The sequence below is a fragment of the Strigops habroptila genome, chromosome 11 (genome assembly GCF_004027225.2).
Source record: "Strigops habroptila isolate Jane chromosome 11, bStrHab1.2.pri, whole genome shotgun sequence".
NCBI classification, from domain to species: Eukaryota; Metazoa; Chordata; class Aves; order Psittaciformes; family Psittacidae; genus Strigops; species Strigops habroptila.
The window spans coordinates 3,081,411-3,105,090 of NC_046360.1; the positions used below are offsets into that span (position 1 = coordinate 3,081,411).

The 23,680-nt window shown below is 41.3% G+C and overlaps 1 protein-coding gene across 3 annotated transcripts in view; it reads left to right on the top strand.

The window, feature by feature from the left end:
• The first annotated feature begins 2,025 nt into the window (after nucleotides 1-2,025).
• ATP2A2 (ATPase sarcoplasmic/endoplasmic reticulum Ca2+ transporting 2) overlaps nucleotides 2,026-23,680 on the top strand; it is a 45,824-nt gene continuing 24,169 nt past the window's right edge. For 2 of the 3 annotated variants that reach the window (XM_030500899.2, XM_030500898.1), the window contains exons 1-5: nucleotides 2,026-2,949; nucleotides 4,056-4,073; nucleotides 4,164-4,246; nucleotides 10,969-11,073; nucleotides 13,533-13,671. In XM_030500899.2, coding sequence (XP_030356759.1) covers nucleotides 2,832-2,949; nucleotides 4,056-4,073; nucleotides 4,164-4,246; nucleotides 10,969-11,073; nucleotides 13,533-13,671 — 463 coding nt within the window. In that variant the 5' untranslated portion in view covers nucleotides 2,026-2,831. The remainder of the gene's footprint in view (nucleotides 2,950-4,055; nucleotides 4,074-4,163; nucleotides 4,247-10,968; nucleotides 11,074-13,532; nucleotides 13,672-23,680) is intronic. The other variant, XR_003993670.2, reaches the window with a different exon arrangement.

The window sequence follows — 23,680 nt, forward strand, 5'->3', positions numbered from 1 at the left end:
GGACACTGAAGGTAGGTGTGGGTTATGTGGGCCCGTGACAGGCGTCGATCAGCAGTTTTGTTGGCATCAAGTGCGTATTTTCAAAGACATACTGTTTTGTAAGAATATTAATTTCAGATGCCTGTGCACCTTGTGACTTCAGTTCTGTTTTGGGATGATGGCATCATGTGTTCATAGAATATCAAGAAAAGTGTTAAAACTGGTTAAGAAACATACAGTAAACTATATACAACTGTCATGTTGATCTCTGTAACAGTTAGGGTATGTCTATGTATGTGCAGTGTGAGGTAGTGGTAGGAGAAGCAACTGTATTCAAGCCACATGTGGCCACACTAATTAATCCTGCTGATATGCAAGAGAAGATTAATACGGGCAATGCATGGAATAAGTAATTCCCGTTCCTGTACTAGATCATCAGACCTAGCTCATGGATTTCATTCAGAACTGCCCTGTGAAGTGTAGGCAGGCTGTGAAGTTATCCTTATCTGAACAATGGCTAGTTACAGAGAAGTCTCTTTTAGGGCACTTGTACTTTTGCTAGAAAGGATATAGGTGCCACATATACCCTAGAAAACTGTGATTTTATATGGACTGTCCCCTCTCCTTACTCCTTTTGCTAATAGGTAAGACTAAGACATTTTTCTTCCAGATCAGACATTCAGTTTCTTATAGCATGGTACTGTGGGTGGTTTGTAACAGTGATGGATATGCAGATTGTATGTAGGATCTGCATTTATGTAAGCCAGCACGCATGTAGAGATCAGCTTTTATATTTGCACGCAAATATACAAGACCATCACTTGGCACCAAGAGTTTTTAAGGGAAGGAATTTACTTTGTGTTCTGAATTGCTTGCTACATGTTGCGTATGTATTGCAGGTGTCATTACTGTCTGTTGGCGCTGACCTCCCTCAGTTTGTATTGCTTTCATTGAAGTTTCTGTGAATTATTCGGTGGGGTGGCTAAATCAAGTCAGTTTTCTGTGTTCTATATTGGTTTGTGAGTCTGTGTCAGTTATCGAGATACTGTGCTGAGGAAAGCTGGTATCTCACACCACACACGCTGCTGAAATCACACTATGCAGTTTATACCTCCTTCTGTTATCGCTGTGCAAGCCAGGGCTGAGTGTGCGTGTCACTGTTATGCTGGCGGGGCAGCGTGTGACGGGAATCGGGGAAGTTGTGCAAAGGGCATTGCTCAGCATCAGCACAGGCCTCGTCAGAGCTGGGGCAGGACCTCTGCGGAACGACCTCCTCGGTGCTAGCGTGGAAGCACGAAGCCCTCACTTCCCTCCCTCACCTCTGGCACACTCATGGCTGGATGAGGCTTCTGTCACGACAGAGGTGGGGGCAGCCCCACGCTCACCCTTTGGCTGGATGAGGTTCCTGTCACAACAGAGGCGGGGGCAGCCCTTCACTCACCCTTTGGCTGGATGAGGCTCCTGTCACGACAGAGGTGGGGACAGCCCCACACTCACCCTTTGGCTGGATGAGGCTCCTGTCACGACAGAGGTGGGGGCAGCCCCACACTCACCCTTTGGCTGGATGAGGCTCCTGTCACGACAGAAATGAGGGCAGTCCCCTCAGTAAGGCTGACGTTCCTGTCACGACACGCTCCGTGCCAAACCCCTGCGCCGATTCGCCTATCGCGACAGCGCGCATCGCGGGCGGCGGAGGCCGGGCAGCTCCCCTCAGCTCCCCCTCCGCGGCGCGGGTTGAGGCCGGGACAGAGGGCGGCCGCGGCGGTTCACGCCGGGGCAGAGGGGCGGGAAAAGGGCCACCCCACCTGTGGGCCTCTCCCACTGCGGAGCGAAAGCGCTTCCGCTGCCGCCGCATGAGGTCTGCAGCACCCGCCTCCGCCTCCCTCCTCCTCCGAGCCGAGGGCGGGCGGGCGGCCGCGCTGCGCAGGGCCGCGCCAGGAGCCGCTGCCACCGCCTCAGCGCCGCGGGGAGGGGCCGCGCCTTCTCCCCGCCCCGCGCCGCTCGCCCCGCCAATGAGCGGCGTCCACATGCCGCGGCGGCGAGAGGGGCCCGGGCGGCCCAGCTCCTCTGAGTTACATTAGAGCAGCCGCCGCCGGTGCGCGACCGGAGCGAGCGGGAGCCAGCGGCGGGGCCGGACAAGGAGGGGGGCTGAGCGTAGCCCGAGCCTGTGACGGCGACAGCGGCCTGGGCCGTCTGAGGGGGAGGATCGGGCTGCTTGAGGGGAGGGGGCGATTCCGACCCTTCCCGGTGGAGGCGAGAGGCGGGCAGCGGGGTACCTACGCCTTTTTCTTCCCACCCCGCCTCCGGAGGCGAGCGCGGTGAGGCGGGCCGTTATCGCCCTCCGCGGGGGCGGCTCGGAGCCCGGGGGAGGCGAACGGAGAGGCCGCTCGGCCACCTGGACGCGGCCCATCCCCGCGCAGGCACCCGCCGCACGCCCGCGCCCCTGAGGCGACAGCGGCTCCGGGGGCCCGCGATCTCATCAGCTGCCCGCCCGGGGCCGGAGGGTGCCTGAAGCCCCGCTCATCCCCACGGGAGAGGCCGCTCGGTTCCCTCGGAGGGTGTGTGGGGTGGGAGGGGGGCGGGGGCTTTTTTTTTTTTTTCTGGCTCCTTTTCCCCCCTCCCTTCTTTTTTTTCTTTTCTGCTTTTTTAAGTATTTTTTCACCTCTTTTTTTGGCCTCAGGAATAGTGAGGCGCTGAGTTGGGCTCGGGGGCTCCTCTCAGTCGCGGGAGGGGGTCTATGGTGATAGCACGGGGGTGTTGGAGCAGAGAGCGAGGGGCTGAGGAGGGGGCTCGCCGCCGCGCCCGCTGAGGAGGAAGAGGCGAGGCACCATTTGCTGCTCCCTGCCCCAGCCATGGAGAACGCGCACACAAAGACTGTGGAGGAAGTTTTGGCTTATTTCGGCGTCAACGAAAGCACTGGGCTCAGCCTGGAACAAGTCAAGAAGCTGAAGGAGAAATGGGGCTCCAATGGTAGGTGAACCGGCCCGCGCCGCCGCCGCTTGCCCCCGCCGCGGGGATGCTGTCGCTGGCACTCGTTGTCTTCCCCCCCTTCTCTCCGCTCCCTTTTCCGCCCCTTTCCTCTTTTAAGCTCATCCTTGGCGGGGCCCTGTTTCGAGGCCTAAGCGTGTGTGTATTTGCGAAGCCGGCATCTCTTACAGGACCCGGAATAGGAGCGAGGGAGAGAAGATGGCTGACTTGAACTCCACCTCGTGGGTTTCTTTCATACCCCGAGCTCACAGGGCTGCTTTGGGAAGGAGGATGTCACCTCCGTTTCCTTTCACCTTAACGGTGGGAAATCTTCTTCCAGTCTGAAATGAAGCCCTGTGGGTTGTTTATTTATTATTTTAATGTGGTTTTTGTCCGTCTTGACCTTCATTTTCCCCCGCTTTTCAGTGCCTTTCCGTCCCTTATTTTACATTCTTCTCTCTAGTCGGGGCACAGAAGTCAGCCGATAAGATGTTTCTTTTTTTAATCCTTACTGCTTGGCCTTCCCAGTCCCTTTCGAACTCCCGTGCCGTTGTATAAAACTGAAAAGCTATGAGAAAATTATACGGTGGGGTTTTTTTTTTTAGCTTTAACACTGCTTTTTTGCCTCTTGGAATTACTAAATCTAGTTGCAAGGAAATGGAAGGGAGAGCAGAAATAAGAAAATACCCTTAAAATGGAGGAAATAATTTGAAATACATTGAATCAAATTTTGTCGTTTGGGGTTTTTTTAAGTGAATGTGGAGGAAAACCTTTGTCAGAAAGCGTTTGAAAAGCATTTTGAGCCTTTGACCCTTTGTGTGCAGCAACAGCAGAAGTCCCACAGCTGGCTGGAGTGATGACTTGGCTGAATTGTAACCCTTGGCACATTCCGGCTAACCTCTGTGTGTGTTAAAATGCAAAACCATCAGGCCTATTCAGATGCTTTAATGAAAAGAGCCACCTTAATGGGGCTTCCAGTATGTCTGTCAAATCCAACCCAGTTGAGTGTGCAAACCGGGAACGATGGATGCCTTGCAATGCTCTCTAATGTGTTTCTCCAATGATCTCTTTTCTTTGACATGCTTCCTGGAAAAATCTTCCCCTGACAGAGTTACCGGCAGAGGAAGGTAAGTGTGTTCATGAAATCTGCTAATTCTTGTTGATAATTCATCATTTTTTAAATGTACATAACTAAATGGCTTTGTTACATATTGCAGGAAAAACCTTACTCGAGCTTGTGATCGAACAGTTTGAAGACTTACTAGTTAGAATTCTGTTGCTGGCAGCTTGCATATCTTTTGTAAGTATGATTTTTTTATTTCATGGGCTTCTGTGTCACAGAATGACAATGTATAGGAGTTGTATGTACTCAAGTTACTCTTTCTCAAAAGGTAGAAGCGTAAGATACAAAGTAAATTGCTATCTCTTAAATTAGTTGCCTTGTGCAGAGGTTTCCATATGCTAGAAACCAAAATTTTGGGGGATCTTTCATCGCATGAGTCATAAGTATGTAACCACACTTGACAGGTATTTTAAAATGTGCTTCTCATTCAATCCAGTTTGCTTGTTTGAGGTGGGATTTCCCAATGCTTTTGTTGGCTTTGAAAACTAACCTTGAGTAAGTGTTTAACTGGACATTCTTCTTGCCTTTGAGTTAATCGTTATCAAGCTCAATGTATAATCATTGGAAGACATTTTTGGATGCAATGCAGACTGTAAATAGAATTTACATGGCGAATATTCCAGTTGCCTTCCCTTCCTGATAATAGCAAGGTGACAGTTGTTGCTTTTGACAGTGACAAGAATGATGACGGCTGTGATGGCACCATTGTTGACCAAATTTGGTAACTGACCTTTGAATAGTCTAGTCATTTAAATGGACATCTTGCTTTACATACAGGATTGAAAGAACAAGAACAATTTTAACTTTTCTTAATTTTAAAAGCATGTTTGTGCAGTCTTTTTACCTAATATGTAAAGGGTATGTGTTTGCTGAAAAACTGGGAAGGAAGATAAAGGCTAAGTGTAGAAGGAAGATGAAGGCTGTATGTCTTGGGGAGCTGGACAACAGAAACAGAAGTGTGCAGGGTATTAAATTGTTTAGGTAGGAGTACAAGCTTATGGTAGACTTTGCCCTGGAGTTCTAATTAACTACTTTAGAAAAAATAAATGCAGCACCTTTGAGGGGGAGTGGAAATTGTGGTGACCCTTTAGCTAAGGGCAAACTAATTAGGGTGGTCAGAGGAGGATGTACTCTGGAGCTGTTCTGTTTGATGGGGGAGGGTTGCTCTGTTGTGGCTGCTGCAGCACATACTGTGTTGCTCTTCTTCCACCAAGAGAGGCTTCAGCTATCCCCACACTGACACTTCTCAGAGTGCTTTGGGTTTTGGTATGCACGTACCATCACCAGTTGAACAATGACTGGTGGCGTTGGTCTTGACCATGGAGACAGATGTGCTTTACTCACTCTTCTGTTTCCTGGGGAGTAGATCAGGCTGGCTATAGAAAATTGAATAAACGGGTCATTCAAAAGCCTTTTTTTTCCTCTTCTTTCCCATTTGCCCCTCGCAGAGGGTACGAAGGGGATGTATTTCTGTACCTGAAGAGGTGTGATTTTCATCTCATGAGATAAATGACAGTGCAGAAGTTTGTTAGCCTTTTGTGCCAGGGTACATTATTTGGTTTTATTACAGCCAAGTAAGTGGAAAATCAAATTCACCAAACTTTAAGCTTTCGTTGTTGAATCTGAGTAAGTACAATACCAGACTGACAGAGGTCATAGAACGTACACTGCCAAGCCCTCTTTGAGAACTTGATTAGTATCTGGATTCAGTTTCTTTTTTCAGTATGCTTAATTTTCCTATCTAATTAAGAGGAGGCTGTATTTTAGTGGAGTGTGGGATAGATCTGGGTTCTGTGCAACTGGCATGGTATATGACCTTGGGCTACTGCTCTGCCTTTTCTGTCTCCTATTTCAGAGCTACTAACAAGTAGTGAAGATTTTCTTCTGATGAAATGTAAAAAAAAAAAGAAAAAGGTATCATTTTAGTACTTTAAAAAACTTCGTTTATTTCTGGCTTTTTCCTTGCTCAGAAGGTGATCATCTATTGTCTGTATGAGAAAGAGGATCTTGAGGTATATAGATCACCGTTGTTTTGCGTTGTGGAAGCTTTTCTTGTGACTGTTATGATCATAAATGAGGCTAGATTTTTACTATTGTGAGTAACTGCACAGAAATGGCCATTTTTAACAGATCTGCATTAGATTTTTGTGCAGAAACATCCCCTCTTACATACAACATAAACTTCTTTGTTTGAAGTGCCTTTTGTGTCCTCTACTCCCACACCCCCTGTCAGGTATGTGTCAGTAAAATAAATCAGACTAACAGCTGAATCTGTGTCACCCTGGCTGATTGGAGGGGTCATATGCTGCGTGTTTGTTGGCTGTAGATACTGTGTCCTATGTTCCAAGTGGGAACTGCTGTTACAGATGTGTCTAGTTAGTAAAAGCCTTAAATATGGCTTTTGAAGAGAAACAATATAAATAAATTCTTATGGTGAGTAAATAGATGTATGTATAGGCTTGGACTTTGTCTCAGTGTTCTATGAAGCCTACACAGAAGTAAACCTGTAGAGTGTAACTCAGCAGTTCAAGGGCCTTCACAGCCTGACTCTATACGTGCAAGTAAGAGGATGTTTAATTTTCCATGAACTGTGGCTTTTAATTCTTGCTGCTTGTGTAGCGTGTACTCAGATCTACACTATTTACACAAAAGAACAGCTTTCTTTGCTGTGTAAATGACAAGTTGCAAGATGTTAATTGTGCATCTGATGTAGAGCTTTTCTTTGGGAAAGTATACATGCTTTATAGAGTGATGTATGCTTAACCACGCAATCTCATCTTTGGGCTTCACATAGAGTGAATTTTCTTCTACAAGGTGCAGCATAGACTATAAGCTTTACCCAAACCTGAAGTATTAATACAGCATCCTAAGAGCATTGTGGTTGTTCTAGGAATGTTTTCTAGTAGTGGATATCCATGTTTAGATTAAATCAATATATTGTGATTTAGTCCAGAGATGATTATAGCCTGTAAATTAGCATGAGTATAACCTGATCTGTGTTAAAAGGTGAGCAAAGCTACTCTTAGAGGAAGTAAGATGTGCCAGCAAAAATGGGCGGGCTTTGCCCTGAAATCACCTCAAAACCTGCCTGTTAAGGTCAGTAGCAGTGAGTATGTGGCGCAAGATAAGGATTGCTGTAGAACATTACACTGACATACTTTCAGCTAAACTCAGATTACTCAATAGCAGCCAATATACGAGCTGATGCGGAGGGGTGGTTAAAACTCTGAGAAGTGATTGTGATTCCATTTTACTTTGTAGAAATCAAACTGTGAGTGCTGTGTATCTTTTTCATTTCCTTATTGTTACACAGGAACATGTTTATTTTCAGAAATACAGAGTAGCAATTATCTGATGGGTGCTATAATCTGCTAACCTGGTAAAATTCTTGTACTTACATGTGTGGTCAAACTCTCTTGGATTGGTTTTTTGGTAGTTTCCTTTTTTTTCCCACCTGTCCTTGAGTAGCAAATAAAAATCTACTGAATGATTGACCTAAAATTGGGAGGTTTTTCTGTTGTATTTCCTGGTGTTCAGTATAACTTGTCATGGAACAAGTATCAGGACCTCTGAAATAGTTTGCAACTGCTTAATTTTAAGCTAATTCGTATTGAAAGGCGAAAACACTGAAAGAGAGGTTTCTGAGTAGCAGCTTTTACTCTCTCCAAAATACACTAAATCTCAATTCACAGTATCCTGTGAGAAGCAAGCTCTTAAAAGCAGTCCATAGTTTTACATGGCCTTCTTTAATTAGTCCAGGGCTCTTTTCTGTTAGGATGAGATCGATCTTGCCCAGCCTGCTTCTAAGTTTCCATTGTCAAAAGGAAAACCAAACAAATATCCTTGTTACGTTGCCGACAACAAACTGTTTGCTTTTCCTCTGTTAGCGGTAAGCGGGTACAGCCTGCAGGGCAACCCAGTTCTATCTCGAAACTTCCATTCTTTAATTCTGTTTGTTACTTAATGATAAGTAGTCATCTGAGGCAACTTGCCTCCATAACTTATCTGACAATACAGAGATAATTAACTTAGAGAAGTGCAGAAAGCTGTAAGGACACTCCTGTTCTAGCTGTTTGCGTCAGTAGCCGTCTCATTGCTGGTTGTCGTCTACATTGTACCTCTGCCCCCTTTTTACAAAGAACCATGAAAACTTAAGTGCTATTTGCCTGAAATAGTGTATTTTATAGTATCTTGCAGGTCCACCCCATTAGGCTTTGATTTAAATAGACTTCTGCAAGCCATAGCTCTAGCAACCCTAAAGCAAATATGCTGAATGAAAGTTGTTCTTTAAGCTGCTGCTTACGTTGGCTGTTGGTATGGGACTTTTATGTCTTGCTATTAGTTTCCCTTTATATTTTCAGACTTGCATTTCTCTTGAGCAATTAGCTTACTCTTTCCCCACCAGCCACTCTTTTAAGCTTCTTAAATGCGTGCTAACTTTACTTATTGACCATACTGTCTGAACAGTGCATTGGAGATCAATGACCTGGAAATTAAGCTGTTCTGCATGTGAGTCTTAAAGTGATAAGGGCAGAAATATGGTGGGGCCCTTCTGAGTAGCAGTCAGATAAAAGATCTCTCACTGTAAACCTCTCCAGGGTCTTAGAAGTATACTGGTGGAAACTTTGACAAGGACTCAATGCCTTTGACAAGAATTGTCTGGTCTCTACCAGGCTTCAGCATATGATCTGTTGTTAGTAAAAACGCCTAGTTAAATACTTGTATTCCTTGATCTACTTTCTCTTTGGGTTTTACTGTGGTTTTATTTTTACTTCAGGCTACTATAAAATAATAAACCTCATGTGTTACAGTGGTACATGTTGTATATCACTAGTATCCTCCATGGAGTGTTAATATAGCTGTAATCTGCTATGACAAACCCAAGAACTTGCAATGTATTCTGTTATTTCTATGCCTATATTTACTAAAACATTCTAGAACTAGAGCTTGGGTCATTCCACTGTTAGTAATTGTGTGGAAACCTTTTAGGGGAGAAATGTGTGTTGCTGCCTTCCAGGATTAATTAGATACTTCATTTTAATCTGGTCACAGCTGGATAATATTGCCAAAAAACCCCAAACCACAAAGACCTAACCCATCAGATCTGTACTGTCAGGGTCTCTAAGCTGAGCTCCTGTGCTCTTTTTGAAATAACGGCTTATTGAAAGAAGAGATCCCTTGAAAACTTAATTTTGGTTCTCCTTGACATACTTGGATCTTGCTGTCCTTGTACCTACTTTCCTTACCTCTTGAAGTTGCAGGTTTTCTCAGTGTTATTTTACAAGACACGTGGTCTTCAATCTGAAAGGATTATGGTTTAGCATTGTGTAAAGCATATGTTTTATTGCAGTTAACCTTGTAGGTGCCTACCCTGTTACAAACATCACAAAATGATTGAATTTACTTGCTTTGTTGGAAGCAAAATGGGCTCTGCAGAATTCCAATAAAGAAAGGGAGCGGAGAAACAGATACTGAGCAGCTTTTCTGATGGCAGTGTGTGACCTTGTTATATGCTAAGAAAACTGGAAATGTACCATTAGCCTTTTGTGTAGCTACATGGGAGGCAGCAGTGCTGGTGCAGAATAAAAGCTGTCCATGAAATAAGGGGTAATGTGTGCAGTGAAGACTACAGTGTAGACTGTATGACTGCTCTAGCAGGTCAAATGGCTAAAGTTGTTACTGGGGGTTGGAGATGAGTGGTGTGGGAGGAGGGCAGAAATACTGAGGATATAGAGAGTGTAAGAGATACAAGCTAAATCCCTTCTCCAGAGGGATTACACAGACCCTTAAAACGTTGTGTTGCCAGTTGGAAAGTTTCGGTCTTATTAATCATAACCTGGATCTTACAAGTTTATCCTTTTCGTAATAAAAATCTGTTGTTGCGTTGCCTTCGCTTGACAGTCTGTTTTCTGCTTGAGGCTTTCATGCTGCTGCTCCTTCTTTTTAACATCCTGGAGTGTTTCACAATTGAGCAATAGCTCTGAGCAGCATGTTGGTGGAATTATGGCGCTCGCTTTAGTAACGGTTTGTTCGCTGCAGTCTTCTAGTGATTCAGAGTGCTGTTGCCTGACTACCAGCCCTAATTATCTCAACACGTTGTTCCTATTTACTGTCACTTTCCAGGCTTCCTGTTGCTCAATATGTTGACGAAAAAGCTCTTCCTCTCTGGTCATATTAGTTTGACTTTCAATAACGACAGAACACTGCAGAGGCCCTGACACATTCCCATTCAAGTCAAGTGAATGGCAGGAGGCTAAAACTAGAGTGTCATTCTAAAGCAAATGAAGTAAAATAAAACCTGTGGTGCCTTTCAAGCAAGACCTCAAGTTGATTTACTTTTTGAAATCTTTAAAATCCAGTTTTGAGTTATACCACCTACTCAGCTCACAGTTCAACTTCAGATGTAACTATACAATTCACTTAGATGCTTCAATAAGACACTACTTATGTTTAACTAGATGCTTATTTTTCATATCTACTCCACTTATAAAGCTGTTTCCCTTTGTGTGTCTGAGTTATTAGTGAAGAAGAATTAACTTAGTTAAAATTCAGATTCTCCAAAGTTTTAGTGTTCTGAGTAGTCAAACTAATCTGTCTGTATCCTGTAGCTATTGTCACGGCTTCTGCTTTCATTTGTGAAGCAAAAGTAGTTATACATTACCCTGATAAATAGCTTGCTCCTCTAAAAGAGCAGCCTTGGAAATAAACTCTATACTATAGTAAAGATTCTCTTTCTCCTTTTCCACTGCATATTGCCAGCTCATTCATGAAGTACAGAACTACACCTTGGAAGATTGAGGGGTTTCCAGAATTACTCAACTGAAACTTACCGGGTCTCAGGTTTGCAAGGTGTCTGTGTAAATTGTTTAGTAATTTAAATCACTGTGTTTCTCTTCCAGGTCCTGGCCTGGTTTGAAGAAGGTGAAGAAACAATCACAGCCTTTGTAGAGCCTTTTGTAATCTTACTCATCTTAGTAGCTAATGCAATTGTGGGAGTGTGGCAGGTATGCAGCTATTTTTACAATGTCAAATCACAGGTGTTTGGTGTTTTCTTGGTTTAAAAGGAAGGACTATACAGTGTAGTGTCAGGTGCTTCATACAATGCAAGTAATCCGTGTTGCTAACTTTACATTCCTGCATAAAACTTGTGCACAGAAAGTGTTGACTTAAAGGTAAAATGAAAACTTCAAAAGTATTGCCAAAAAGGCAGAGCGCCCATCAGTGTGTTTGGTCCCACACTGCTGAACACATGGATGGGGTAGCCCAGAACGATGGAAATAAATCTTGCAAAGCTGAAAACCAATCAATTGGATCAGTTTGCAACAAAGGGGAGTTGTCCCAACTAAGGAGCAGAGGATGGAACACTTGTAATCTAGGTTCTTCTGTTTCCTCTTGAGACACACGCTATGTTTTAGTACATTTATTAATACAATATTAATTCTTCCTGTTCAGTTACTATTGCACCTACTAAGTGTACATCTAAAGACTGCATGTGTGTCAAAAGGCAGAAGCTTCTTCTGAAAACGTCTACATACCATGAAATTTCTCCTTCATTATCAGCTGTGATATCAATCAGATGGCTTTTTATAAATCATATGGGCAGTAATACCAGTAACACATTCTAACACTTCTTGAGATGCCAGAACGAAATTGTTCACAGAACTTCAGGTTACTATTTTGATCACTTCAGGCAGGGTGTGTTTTATTAGAATTGTTTTTCTCCAGATGAAGGTTTTTGTAGGATTTTTACAGTAATTTGAGTTCTTTGTAAGGTTGGTTTTGGTGGTTGGTTGGCTGGTGTCGATGTGACAGTTACTTGCTATCTTAGCACATTAGGTTTCATGCTTAAAAAGTGAACCTGTCAAAAATAACAACAGAAATTAAGAGGAGGCCTGTTAACAGGTTAAAACATGTTAGGAACCTACACACTGGAAGCCACCAGAAGTAGCAGTGAGTGGCATTGCTGCACATTCCTGTGCTCTGCTCTGTGCTAGCCCAAGTAAGCTGGCTGAAGACTAACCCTGGAAAAACTCCATTATTAGCAGCTTGCTGTGCAACTGCTAGAGCTGGTGTGGAGGGAAGAGGTAATGTCGACCAGGGGATGACAGCATTGCCCCTTAAGTGTCATTTTCTATTCAAATCTTCATAAAGCAATTGTGCAAGAATTAATCTTTAACTTGAAACTTTGAGTTACAATTCTGCGTGTAGTTATTTTAAATAGGAAATGTAAGGTAAAGCTATATAGCTTGAGGATTTTCTTTTGTGGTTGTATACATTGTAAGAAATAACCAACCTTATTTTTTTTCAGATATGATAGTGTGCAAAGAATACATATATATATACACACACACATATATATCTACATGCAGTGGACTGAATTGTGAAACAATTGCTGTACAGCTTAAATGACTCATTCCCTTGTCTTAATGGGCATGGAAAATAAGTCACAGTGCACAGTCTCCACCCATAAATGTATCTGTTTCTACAGGTACTGGATGTGAACAACTGAGTCATTGCCTTAGATCTGCCCTCCTCAACCTTTCCTCTCACATGCACTTTTCCAAGTGCCATCTGCTAGTACTTCAGTGATCAGCAAGATAGTCTTAACTACCATAACATCAAGCAACAAACTGAACAAAGAGATGTAGCCTAACACACTGAGCTGGCTGTCCCAGCTGAATCACAGCATTGTTCAGGTTGGGAAAGAACTTTAAGATCATTGAGTCCAACCACTAGCCTAGCACTGCCAGGTCCGCCACTAAACTGTGTCCCTAAGTGCCACATCTGCATGTCTTTTCAACACCTCCAGGGATGTGGTGACTCAGCCACTTCCCTGTGCAGCCTGTTCCAATGCTTGACAATCCTTTTGGTGAAGAAATTTTTCCTAATGTCCAATTTAAACTTGCCCTGGTGCAACTTTAAGGCTGTTGCCTCTTGTCCTATCACTTGTTACCTGGGATAAGAGACCAGCACCCACCTTGCTGCAACCTCCTTTCAAGTGCAACCCTTGATGTCCATCAGTAAGTGAAATTCAGTAGTGTTAGTCCACTCCAGTCTGAGTCTAAGCTGCTCCAGCTGGTAAGATGCACCTAAGGCAAGACTATATCCATGAGCCTTATTTCTGCGTAGTGCTTTTTTAATGTCAAAAAGCAGCCATATGTTACATAGAACTCTTTGTGTGGTCTCACTGTAACAAGACACAGCAGATATTCTTGATGGGAAATGCTGCAGGGTTTGAACAAACAACTCATAGATTGTAAATGCCCTCTAATATCTGAATTGTGTTGTAATAATTTCCATTCAGCAACCTCATAAGGGGAGAGGTCACATAATTTTCTGTATTAATAAATGTAACTGAGCTGAGTCACCAGTATTTATATAATAATACATTTGAAAAATCAGATCTGACACATGTATTTTTCTTTGAGGGCTTTTAAAATTACACATTTTTGCTGTCTTTTAGGAAAGAAATGCTGAAAATGCCATTGAAGCTCTTAAAGAATATGAACCAGAAATGGGCAAAGTGTATCGACAAGACCGAAAAAGTGTACAGAGGATTAAAGCAAGAGACATTGTCCCAGGTGATATTGTAGAAGTGGCAGGTAAGACTCATTTCTGTACTGCATGCATGTATTAGCACAGTAGTGTAAAAGTGGTGTGGGGGCTTATCTTAACGATTTGAGGCCCTGGGGGGGAGTTTTCAAAGACACAGAAGTATGTGCTTTCACTTAAGAACAATCTTGCTTCTCTTCATCTGTAATTACTTTAAATGTGCATTTGCACTGAGGGGATTGTTTTTCAAATTGCCACTTAGTTTAATTGGTAGGTCTGAAAGCAAAGCATCTTAATTGGAGCACAGGTTTAACGCTTGTCAGGGCTATTTTCTAAAGTCTAGTTTCAGAGTGTCTTAACTTGCCTCTTTTCTATCAAAAATACTCTTTTCCTTGCTCTTAAATACGTTCAGTTTCCTTAGGTTCTGGAATGCAGAGATACTTACTTTGGTTTTAGTCACGCTCTGCTCTTTAAGGAAAGATAAGGTTTTTTTCCAACTCTTGGCGCTTGTAGTAGCAGTGCCTTTCAAATTCTCTTACAAATGTCTTCCTCTGTCTTCTCGGCTGGTATGACTAGCATGTGACATCATTGTTTTCTCATCTTTCATAATTCTTTATTGCTTCTTTTGCCTATTGCTGTGTAGGAGACCCCAAATAGAGAGAGAACTATACAAAGTAGAGCTTTCTGTTTCGCCAGTGTAAGCATTTGAAGTACCAGTCTTTTGACTGGACTATTGCATCCAGCTTTCTAATAACTTAGATTTGCCCTAAAAGGTATATCTTTATTTGGAAGAAGTGTAAAAATAGAAGAAGTATTATATACTTCTAGCTAAAACTCCTTCATTTTGGTGATAAAGCCACACCAATCACTCTCTAAACTGAACCTGTCAGTGACTAATGTTTCCTATTCCATCCCAGATAAAACTAGGTGATTCTTGTCGAGTGTCAGGACTGATTGCCTACTCATGTTTTGTAGGTCATCAACTGTTAAGCGAGCGATTGTTCCTTTGGGAACAATTTAGGGTGTACATCAAGCTTTCTTTGCACTAGTGTCACTTTGCTTTTAGAGGTGGTAGCTGTCTCAAGAGGAGATAAATATATACCCTTAAACTTGACTATCCTCCTATTTTAATTAGCGGGCAGAGAGAGTATGCACTCAAAATGAAGTTGGTGTTGGCTCTCTGCCCAGCTTTCATTTCTTGAGAAACTTTAACATTCACTGGGCCCTGTCTGGAGCCTCAGTTTTGTGCATAGGATGATTCAGCTGCAGCAGCCCTGGCTGTGGTAGTTCAGAGTGTGAATCTCATGAAGGCTGAAGCTAGTTTCCTCTTAGCATCTGTTGGTGAGGAACAAGTACAAATACAAAGTGCTGATAGCTGAAATAAAGGGTGAATTGTGATACCTTGTCACTTACTCAGCTGTTTTGACTCACTATTGCTGCGCCTTACAATCGAATCCGTAAGTTCTGCAATGAGATTTGGTTTCAGCAGCTGACGTTTTCTGTGTCCTTTTGAGGCAAACAGAACTGTATAAATTACAGATTCTGCAGTAAATGTCTAGTCCAAGTCTTTATCCTGTTTTTTAAATGTCAGCAATAGAATGGTAGTTTTGGAAGCAGTTTATATCCTGGGAATACATTGGGGTTGTGTTTTTTGGTACTTTCAAGCAGTATTGGTAGAATTGGAAAGTGATGACTATGTATTTTGGGCTGGTTTGGGGTACCTCACTAAGGAAAAATGCTGGATTTTGCTGCTCTGCCAGGTGTCTAGAGCACAGAAAGTTTTCTGCTTGGTTCTTTCTATTTTGGAAGAGGTAGACTGTCCTTTAAGGTAGGTGATCTAGCTTGTGGATTGGCTATAGAAGCTCATGCTGGTTAAAATATTTTAGCTTGGGGGTGATGACACAACAATTTGTCTTAAGCACTCAGCATATTTTTCTTCCATCGACAAATATGATCAGCTGCAGCTTGAAGTGAAGGTAACTAAGTGTCAGTCATGTGGATGTTTAATACAGAAGTGCTTCAGTATAGTGTGAAATCTGATAGTGAAACATCAAATTCTAACTTGTAGCTAGACAATGATGAAATTTTAATTGTAATCAAGCTCAGAAAAGCCACCAAGCAAGTAGAGAAGAGCAAGACACTATGTACCAGCGTTAGTGTCAAGACCTGGAGGTGAGAGAGACTGTGTGCATGCCTCTGCCTCAAGTGCAAGAGTATTGCGATGGCCTTTGACATGGTGTTTGCAAAAAGATGACCATGTAGGGAAGTGACAGAGCACTTCATACTGGGATACATATCTGGGTATGGAATTCTAGGCAAAGTGCCAATGACATTTGTGTGTCCAGGCAAATATCTTTCAACCGAGTGGCATAAATAACCAGGTGATAGGTTTCTTCCCTATGCTGATACCTAATTCTGAACAACTTTGTACAGTTCTTCTATTACAACATAATAGTAGTTAACATTATAACAGCTTTGTTGGTTTGAAGTAGCTATATGTGGGTTCGACACAGAAATAAGTCTTCGTTGCAGGAACTGGTAGATTGGAAATGGGGAAATGTATTTGCCTCTTTACATTGCAAGAGTTTCCTGAGAATAAGTAGCATTGAACCATTTCCAAAATCATTTGGTATTTTCAGTAGTTTTGAACCCATTAAAGATAATCTGGTTGGCTTAGCATAAGCCAAAGACAGTGCAATAATGGTTTGTGCTATTACTTTTTCTTCTGGCTCCCTAGGCTGTTTGTGGAGTTTGACTGCATTCATTACATAGACTATTCAGTCTGCCTCATGGCCTTCTAAAATAAAGCTCCTGGAAGATGTTTTCTTTAGGTGATCAGTTGACAGAGGCAATGGATGCTGGTTTATTCGACTAGGAGTAACAGGAAGAAACTGCAGGACTGCATTGTCACCTTGTAGTAAATATAGAATAACCTGAATTAGATGATCCCTCAAGTGGTAGATAACCTAATGTCTTACGTGTCTCTTGGGGATGCGTGTGCATACAGATACTGCAGAACACTCTCTGAGCAATTACTGGTCCTTATGCCCAGCAGTTAACAACTTCAACAGAAATCCTACACTAAAATGCAGGTGTATGAGCTGACGCTATAGTCCATGTTTGCTCAGAGACTCTGCAGGCATGAATTTCTTAACTGTATATGTTTGGAAGAATTTCTTCCATGGCCACTTTAGCAGAGATGGTGGAAAAGATACTGTTCCATCAACAGGAACTGTCCAGGATGAAGTTGGGATTACAGGTTTTGGCTGTATGCCTTAAATTTGCTTGCAGACCTTTGGTGGGCATAGTTCAGAACTGGTGTGTGTGAGGGTTACTAATCTACACTGTTTGTTTCTTAGAATTGATGAACTGAAAAAAAGGCCAGATGCTGTCCTCAAATGGCTTTTCAGTTTGCCTGTCTTAAATGGATTATCTTGCTGCTAATAAAAGCTTAAGTTTATTGGGGGGGTGCACTCCAGATTTGTTACTAGTGGCTATTTTAATAGATTAAGGAGGTCCTTTTGTTTTAGTTGAGGGCTTTTTTTTGCCTTGGTTGAAGTCACATTTTAAACAGAAACTTAAAGCAGCATGGCTTTAGTTCTTAGAAGTTTTGTATGAAGTCCAGTATGACAAATTGGGATAAACTGGTTGCAAATAATTTGGTTTAAAGAAGTACTTTTGGGAACAGAAACTATCTTTGTCCACTTCTGTTGTATTTCCTGGTCTAAAATACTTTATTTTAGATACAGTACATCTGACTTTCTGTAATTTAATAAATGAATGTACATCAGTTGCAATCTGTAAGTGACCAAACAGGAGCCACAGTAGTTCCTCTTTTCCCTGAAGTGCTGAATGATGGTTCTTGTCATCCGTTCTTACATCTGTAGGGACTCAATGGCTTAAAAATACACACGGAGTTCCCAGAAGCTTATTAAATTAGTGTGTATTCCAGAAGACTTAGCTCTAAGCTTATACCTGGCATAAAGCATGCAAGAACTACTTTCTGAGGCTTTTAATTCTAACTGCAGATTACATTAAGACTCTTCCTAAAGCAGAGATGCCTTATAATCAAGGAAAGATAAATTTTGGGGTGAAGAAGATTGGGAAGGAAGATTCTTAAACTGAATTACGTCAAACTCCAGTGTGGTTATGAAGAGCTACAGGTTCTCCTTGCTAATATAAGCAATGAACATTGATGTTGAGGGTTTCACTCTAAAACATCTGGGTCTTTGTGCCTGTGTTACTTTTCTAAATAACTAGAATCAATTTTCAGACTTGGTAATAGAGATGCAGGTTTGGTTTTTTGTATTGAGATTAGGGGGAAAAAACAATGAAAAGGAGGAGGAAGGCGTAAGGTCCAAAACAGTGTCCTACTGGAGGCTGTCCTAAAAGCATACTGCTGAGAGGATCACTTGATACACAAAGAAGTTGACTGCAAGCTAGTTTGGGTTCTATTTTGTTTTTTCTTGGTGTAAATTGTTGGGTTTGCACATATTTTGCTTTTTCCGTAAAGTACTGCTTTTGAACCAGAAAAAATACAGAAGTAAGATCAGTGGTTGATAAACACACCTACAAGTGGTGCATAAATCTGTGAGCTTCAGCAAGCATTTTGGCTGTCAAACACAAACACATCAGAGGCAGTGGTGAGATAACCCGATGCTGTCCAAACTCCACTGAAGCCTGGAATTAGGTGAGGTTCAACTGAGGGCACAGCCTAAACTTGTGTCACTTTGAACACACATCAACTTGCAAAACACATCTCCAATTTTTTCCCCAATTGCTGTAGTATTTTCCTCCAGAGTTGCCAAACTGTTAGATAAAAACAATGAAACTGTGTTTTAATTGTTTGAATTCAGAATATGTCTGATGTTCTATGCCCTGATTAGAATCAATACTGCAGCTGGGTTTTATTATAACCACAAGTAGTACTGACCAAAATACTTGAACATCAAGATAATGTTCTGTTCATACCGTATCACCCTGGCAAAGCAAGGCTGAAGACGACTTGCACTCAGAGCTATAACGCACCTTCCAGGGTTCTTACTACTTGTTCCTGTGTTGCCCAAATGCAACCTACCTTGGAAACAGGGCTTCAGCTTTGGTGTGAAGATGGCTTTGTTCTCAGCTTGATCTGGCAAAAGTTAAAACTTAATTTACCACTTTGTTCTTTCTGCTATTTTTATAGGCTGATCGTAAGAGGTTTTAATCTAGAAGATAGTGATATAAATAGAACCACTAATTAAAAGCCAAAGGTAGATAAATTCAGATTAGAAATAAGTGCAGACTTACAGGCAGGGTCCATTGACACAGCTTATTCAGTGTTCTGGTGCCCCCTTCAGAAAGAGTGACACTTAAAGTGTGTTTGTACAAACCAAGAAGAAATACAATAGGAATAATTCAAGTCTTATGCACTATTTAATACAGTATATAAATTTTTCTCATGAACGTTGTCTAATCTGTAACATGCATCATAAAAGCAAAGATTTAATGTATTCAAATGTATTGTTCTGTCATCCCAGCAGTAAAAGCAAATGGTGTTTTACTGGTATGGTTAAAACTGAATGGACCAGTGCTATTAGATTTATTTTCAGAAAAAGCTATATTTTACTGTTTTGGAATGGAAACTCAGACTTAAAATATGTTTCATAGTTGCTCTTCTAATTTTGACAATTTGACACTCTTGGCCCTGTATGAAGGTGTAGATGGTCTCAATCTTCCTGTTCTGTAGAGCTGCTGATTTTTTGGTAGCCTTTTATTATACCCTGTTCAGGAAGTGTTAAATACTTAAAACCTGTTACTATGGGAGAAAAATGAGGTTTCTGATGGTCTAAGGAAATGAAACACAATAGGAAGATGAGATTGTGTGCATGCAAAGGGGGAAGAGGGGCTAAGTTGAACTCATGTTAAGGAAGTTTCATATATAAAGCAATTGTGCTGCGACAGCTGTACTTCTGAATACAAGCAGTTGTTCTGGTCAGGTGTAAGCTTTAACTATTTCTGTCCCCCGGCAGAAACAATGCTCAGTTCTGCTTGATCAAAGTAGGTAGCATCACATATGCATTATTTTAAGCCTACTCATTTCAATTCTTAAACCTTAAGGTGATACCCATGCTTAATGTAGGAAGCTTCAGTTGCCTCAGTTTGTTAGTAAATGTTCACACAGTGGTGTGTCCTCTAATTTAGAGGATAAGAAACTTAATTTGGCGCAAGAGAGAGGACTTTGGAATAACTGACTCTTCTAAGAAGCTAAAGATCTCATTAGGAAAAGTGGATTAAATAACTGTACTCATAGTAAAATGTAACGTTGAAACAAAGATGAGAGTTCTTAACATGATGTCTTGTTGGCAAAAGAATGAATACTTATTCCTTTCCCTTTTAATGGTAAAACCCCATACATGGTGTATTTTGAATCAGGAATGTTTTAATGGCAGTGTGGTAGGTTATACCTGCAGAACTTGATAGTATTTCTACCGTAGCCTGATGAAATTAGAGCATCCTAATGGAGCAGAAAAAAGACCATAGCATCTTTTTAAGACCTGGAACATGTAACAATAAACCTTAGGCTATTAAGACACTTATAAGGGAGGGGTGGAATGACACAATTTTATACTTTTCTATTTTCCTGTCCTCTCTATTTGGTGTTTTCTGGCAGTTTTTTGGGGGATGTTTTTACTCGCTTTCAGGAACTGTTGTTTGTGTTCCTGAATTGTTCAACCATGTGTCGAAATCGTATCCCAGTTCTTTAGAACTTGCCAAAAAAATAGTTATAAAATAGTTATAAATAGTGGTAGAAGAGTTTAGAACTGTATTGATAATCTTTCTTGCTAAAGTTCGGTTTCAGCCCCAATCTGCTGATAGCAGATACAGGTCGACATTAGCTTTGGTTAATGATAAACATAAATAAGAAAGTTTTAGGTATATGTTGTATATGAACAACTATTCCAACTTCTACAGGAAAAATTACTCTGATTTACTGTGATCACTTAGATGGGCTGTTTGCAAAAGTGTAACTTTCTTTGCTAAGAAGAAAAATTGTTCTCGTAATGCTTATATTAACATAAAAAGGAAGCAAAACTTTCTACTTTTTATAATGTACCTGTCTGTAAACCTTCTCTTAGCAAGTGGGAGGGACCAGAGGCAGTTAACAGAGCTGATATCAGTGTTCAAAGTACACGTTTAAAGCAGTAGTTTCATTTCGAGGACTCTTGTATATCATAGTGGCTTCTTGGGGGTAAAGTTAGTACTGCTTCCTGCATGTACTGTCGCCAGCAATTTTGGTTAGAAGACCTATAATGTCATGTGAAACTTCAAAGATAAATATGGTCTTGTTGTAGTCTAAAGTTCTTTGTTGATACCCAGATGTAACTAAAAATATAACAGGGACTGAAATCCACACAGCTTTAATATTTCCCCTCCAGCTTCACTGTTCATAGAAATGTGCCTCAGTACTTCTGCCCATCTTCCTGTGCTGCTTAAACCACAGGCTGATGGAGCCTGCAACATGCCAATAGTGCCTTTTGGCTGTAGAGGTCTCCCCATGTCTGAAACAATATTTTGACCAAATTCTGAAATTAAATGTTTAGTAGTATTGCTGTCTTGGAAACTGGTAAAGTAAAAGGGTTATCAGTGCTCAAATGAAATACCTAGATGATGAGTTGATCATTTTAGTCTAGGATTTGGTCACTGCTTGCTATTAAATAGAGACTAACATTGCTTAATATATTCTGTATTTGAAGTTGATTTGGAGACTTGAATCCTCTTCCCTTTCATGGCAGCTTTGTGAATTGAACAGGACAGTTCGTGTGCTGGATTGTCCTTAAAGATTAGTTCATAAGGAAGCCCCTTCATGGGGAACTGCAATCATTTCTGCAAGTGCACACCTGCTTTGATGTGCTCTGTTGATAAGTAGGGTTGTACTGTGAGTGAAATCAAACATACATGTAAATTACTGTACATACAGAGTGGAAATTGACCTGTAACATTGCCACAGCATTGGGAGGAGTAAGATAAGATGTGGACAGCTTTGAACTTGAGAAGAAGTGCTACAGTGTTAAATGTAATTGGTGGGAATCTTGGTGAGATAACATTGATAATCAGATTGGTAGCTGAAGAATCCCAGATTTTCACTTATTAAATTGTCTGTATTTTCATTGAAGGAGTATGGCTTGTTTAAAATAATTGACGTGAACTTTAAAAATGCACATCACAAGTAAATACCACTCCAGGTTTGATCAAGGAGTGGAAACTTTAATATTCTGCTTCGCTACAGACTCATGCACAGTTAAATAAATGGGTATTTATTCTTTTTTTATTGCTCACAGGGACCAGGTTGTTTTAAACATTCCTTTATTGTGTACTGAATCTCACTATAAAAATCCTAAGAGTATTCTGTGCGTGATTAAAAGGATTCTATGAATAAAGCTGTAATGATTTGAACCAAACCCTACTCCTGCTCTTTCAAGAAGCAGTCGATTTTATAGTTAGAAGGGCTGTTTTAACCAGTAGTTAAGCATTTGGCTGCACTGTGCTTTAGGGGACATGTACCTGGGCAGTTTTGAAAGCAGCTGGTTTGATTTCTTCAGAGGTGTTGTAGAAATCAAGTGACTATTTAGGATTTAAAAACCTGTGGTTAAAATAATGGATGAAAATACTTCTGCAACTGACTTGGGATTATATCAACTTAGACTGTAGCAGCTCTCTACTTAGCAATGTTAATACATATTCACCTTCTAATTTCTTGTCTTTCAAGCCTTGGGTCATGCTTTTACTGGTTCTGTGGACTTGTATTTAAACAACCCCTCCAATTTCTTTCCTGTGTTGAAGTGTATGGAAAAAGCCTTCTATTTCAAGAAGAGATCTGCACTAGATGGCTCACTAAAAATTTTCTGTGGGTTCCTATCTACCATAGTATGATTTCCTATGTATATTCAGTATCAGTTATGCTCATGAAAGCATCTTCAAGGCTATAAATGACTCGTTGTCAGAGCTGTTGTTTTGCAAAGAGCTGCTTAAAATAATTCTGTAACTGACCCTGATGTACAGCTTTCCTGCCTATTGGAAATGCCTTGAATATTTTACTCTAGCCTTCTCAGGCAGAGATGGTGATGGAATAATGTGTCCTATCTTAAGTTGCTGAGAGAAACGCAGAAAGCTGCAGTATCCTAATAAATTTAACACTTCAATTCTGGTCATTCAGACAGTTGATAACGATGGTGGTAGTTTTCATGGACTTAGTGATGCTCAAGTATCAGTTGTCTGCTAGAGCAGGAGTTTCTCCTAGTTTGAACAGCTCTGAGCTGTCCAGAAGAAATAGGTTGGAAAACAACTTGTAAACTTTGCCATATGTTCTGTCCAGTTATTGGGATGTTTTAAGATTATTTTGGAACAGCTGCTTTTTTGTGCTACTGTTAAATACTTATTTAACAGTATTGTCAAATGTGGTGGTGTGTCTGAGTTGGCTGTAGTTTTCCAGCTGCTTTAAGTGATTTGAAAACGTGTATGCAGATTGGCAGGGGTTACACCACACTGTGCTGAAGTATTAGCCTGTTGTTCAGTGATATCTGAAAACCAGCTGTTACTATATGTCTGCATCTAAACCTCCTCATGACATCAAGAGAGCATATTGAATAGTTTTGCCATTTTTGGTCTAGGTCACCGTTTGTCTAATGCTATTTTCCCTTGCTGCTCAAGGGCATTGTGGCTTAAATTAGTTTTCACATACTATAATGATACAGAAAGGGAATTTGTGGTGATTTATTGGATCCTTTCATATACATGTACTTATAAAAATAGGTATCTAAGTCTACAAGCAAGACTACGTAATCTTTTGCTGATTTTAATGGTTGGGATTTCTTTGACCTTACAAGAAGTCACATGGTGCAAGTTTACTTAACATTTGAAACAGCTCTTGAATTCTCCTCTTCAGCGTTTTGTTGCATAGTTTTTGTGTGAGTGGTTGTGTGTTCTACGGCTGTAACACCACAGCGGAGTTTCTCATGGTTGTTATTTGTTAATGTGCATTATTGCTGTTAGTTGCATAAGCAGTTCCTGCAGGAATTG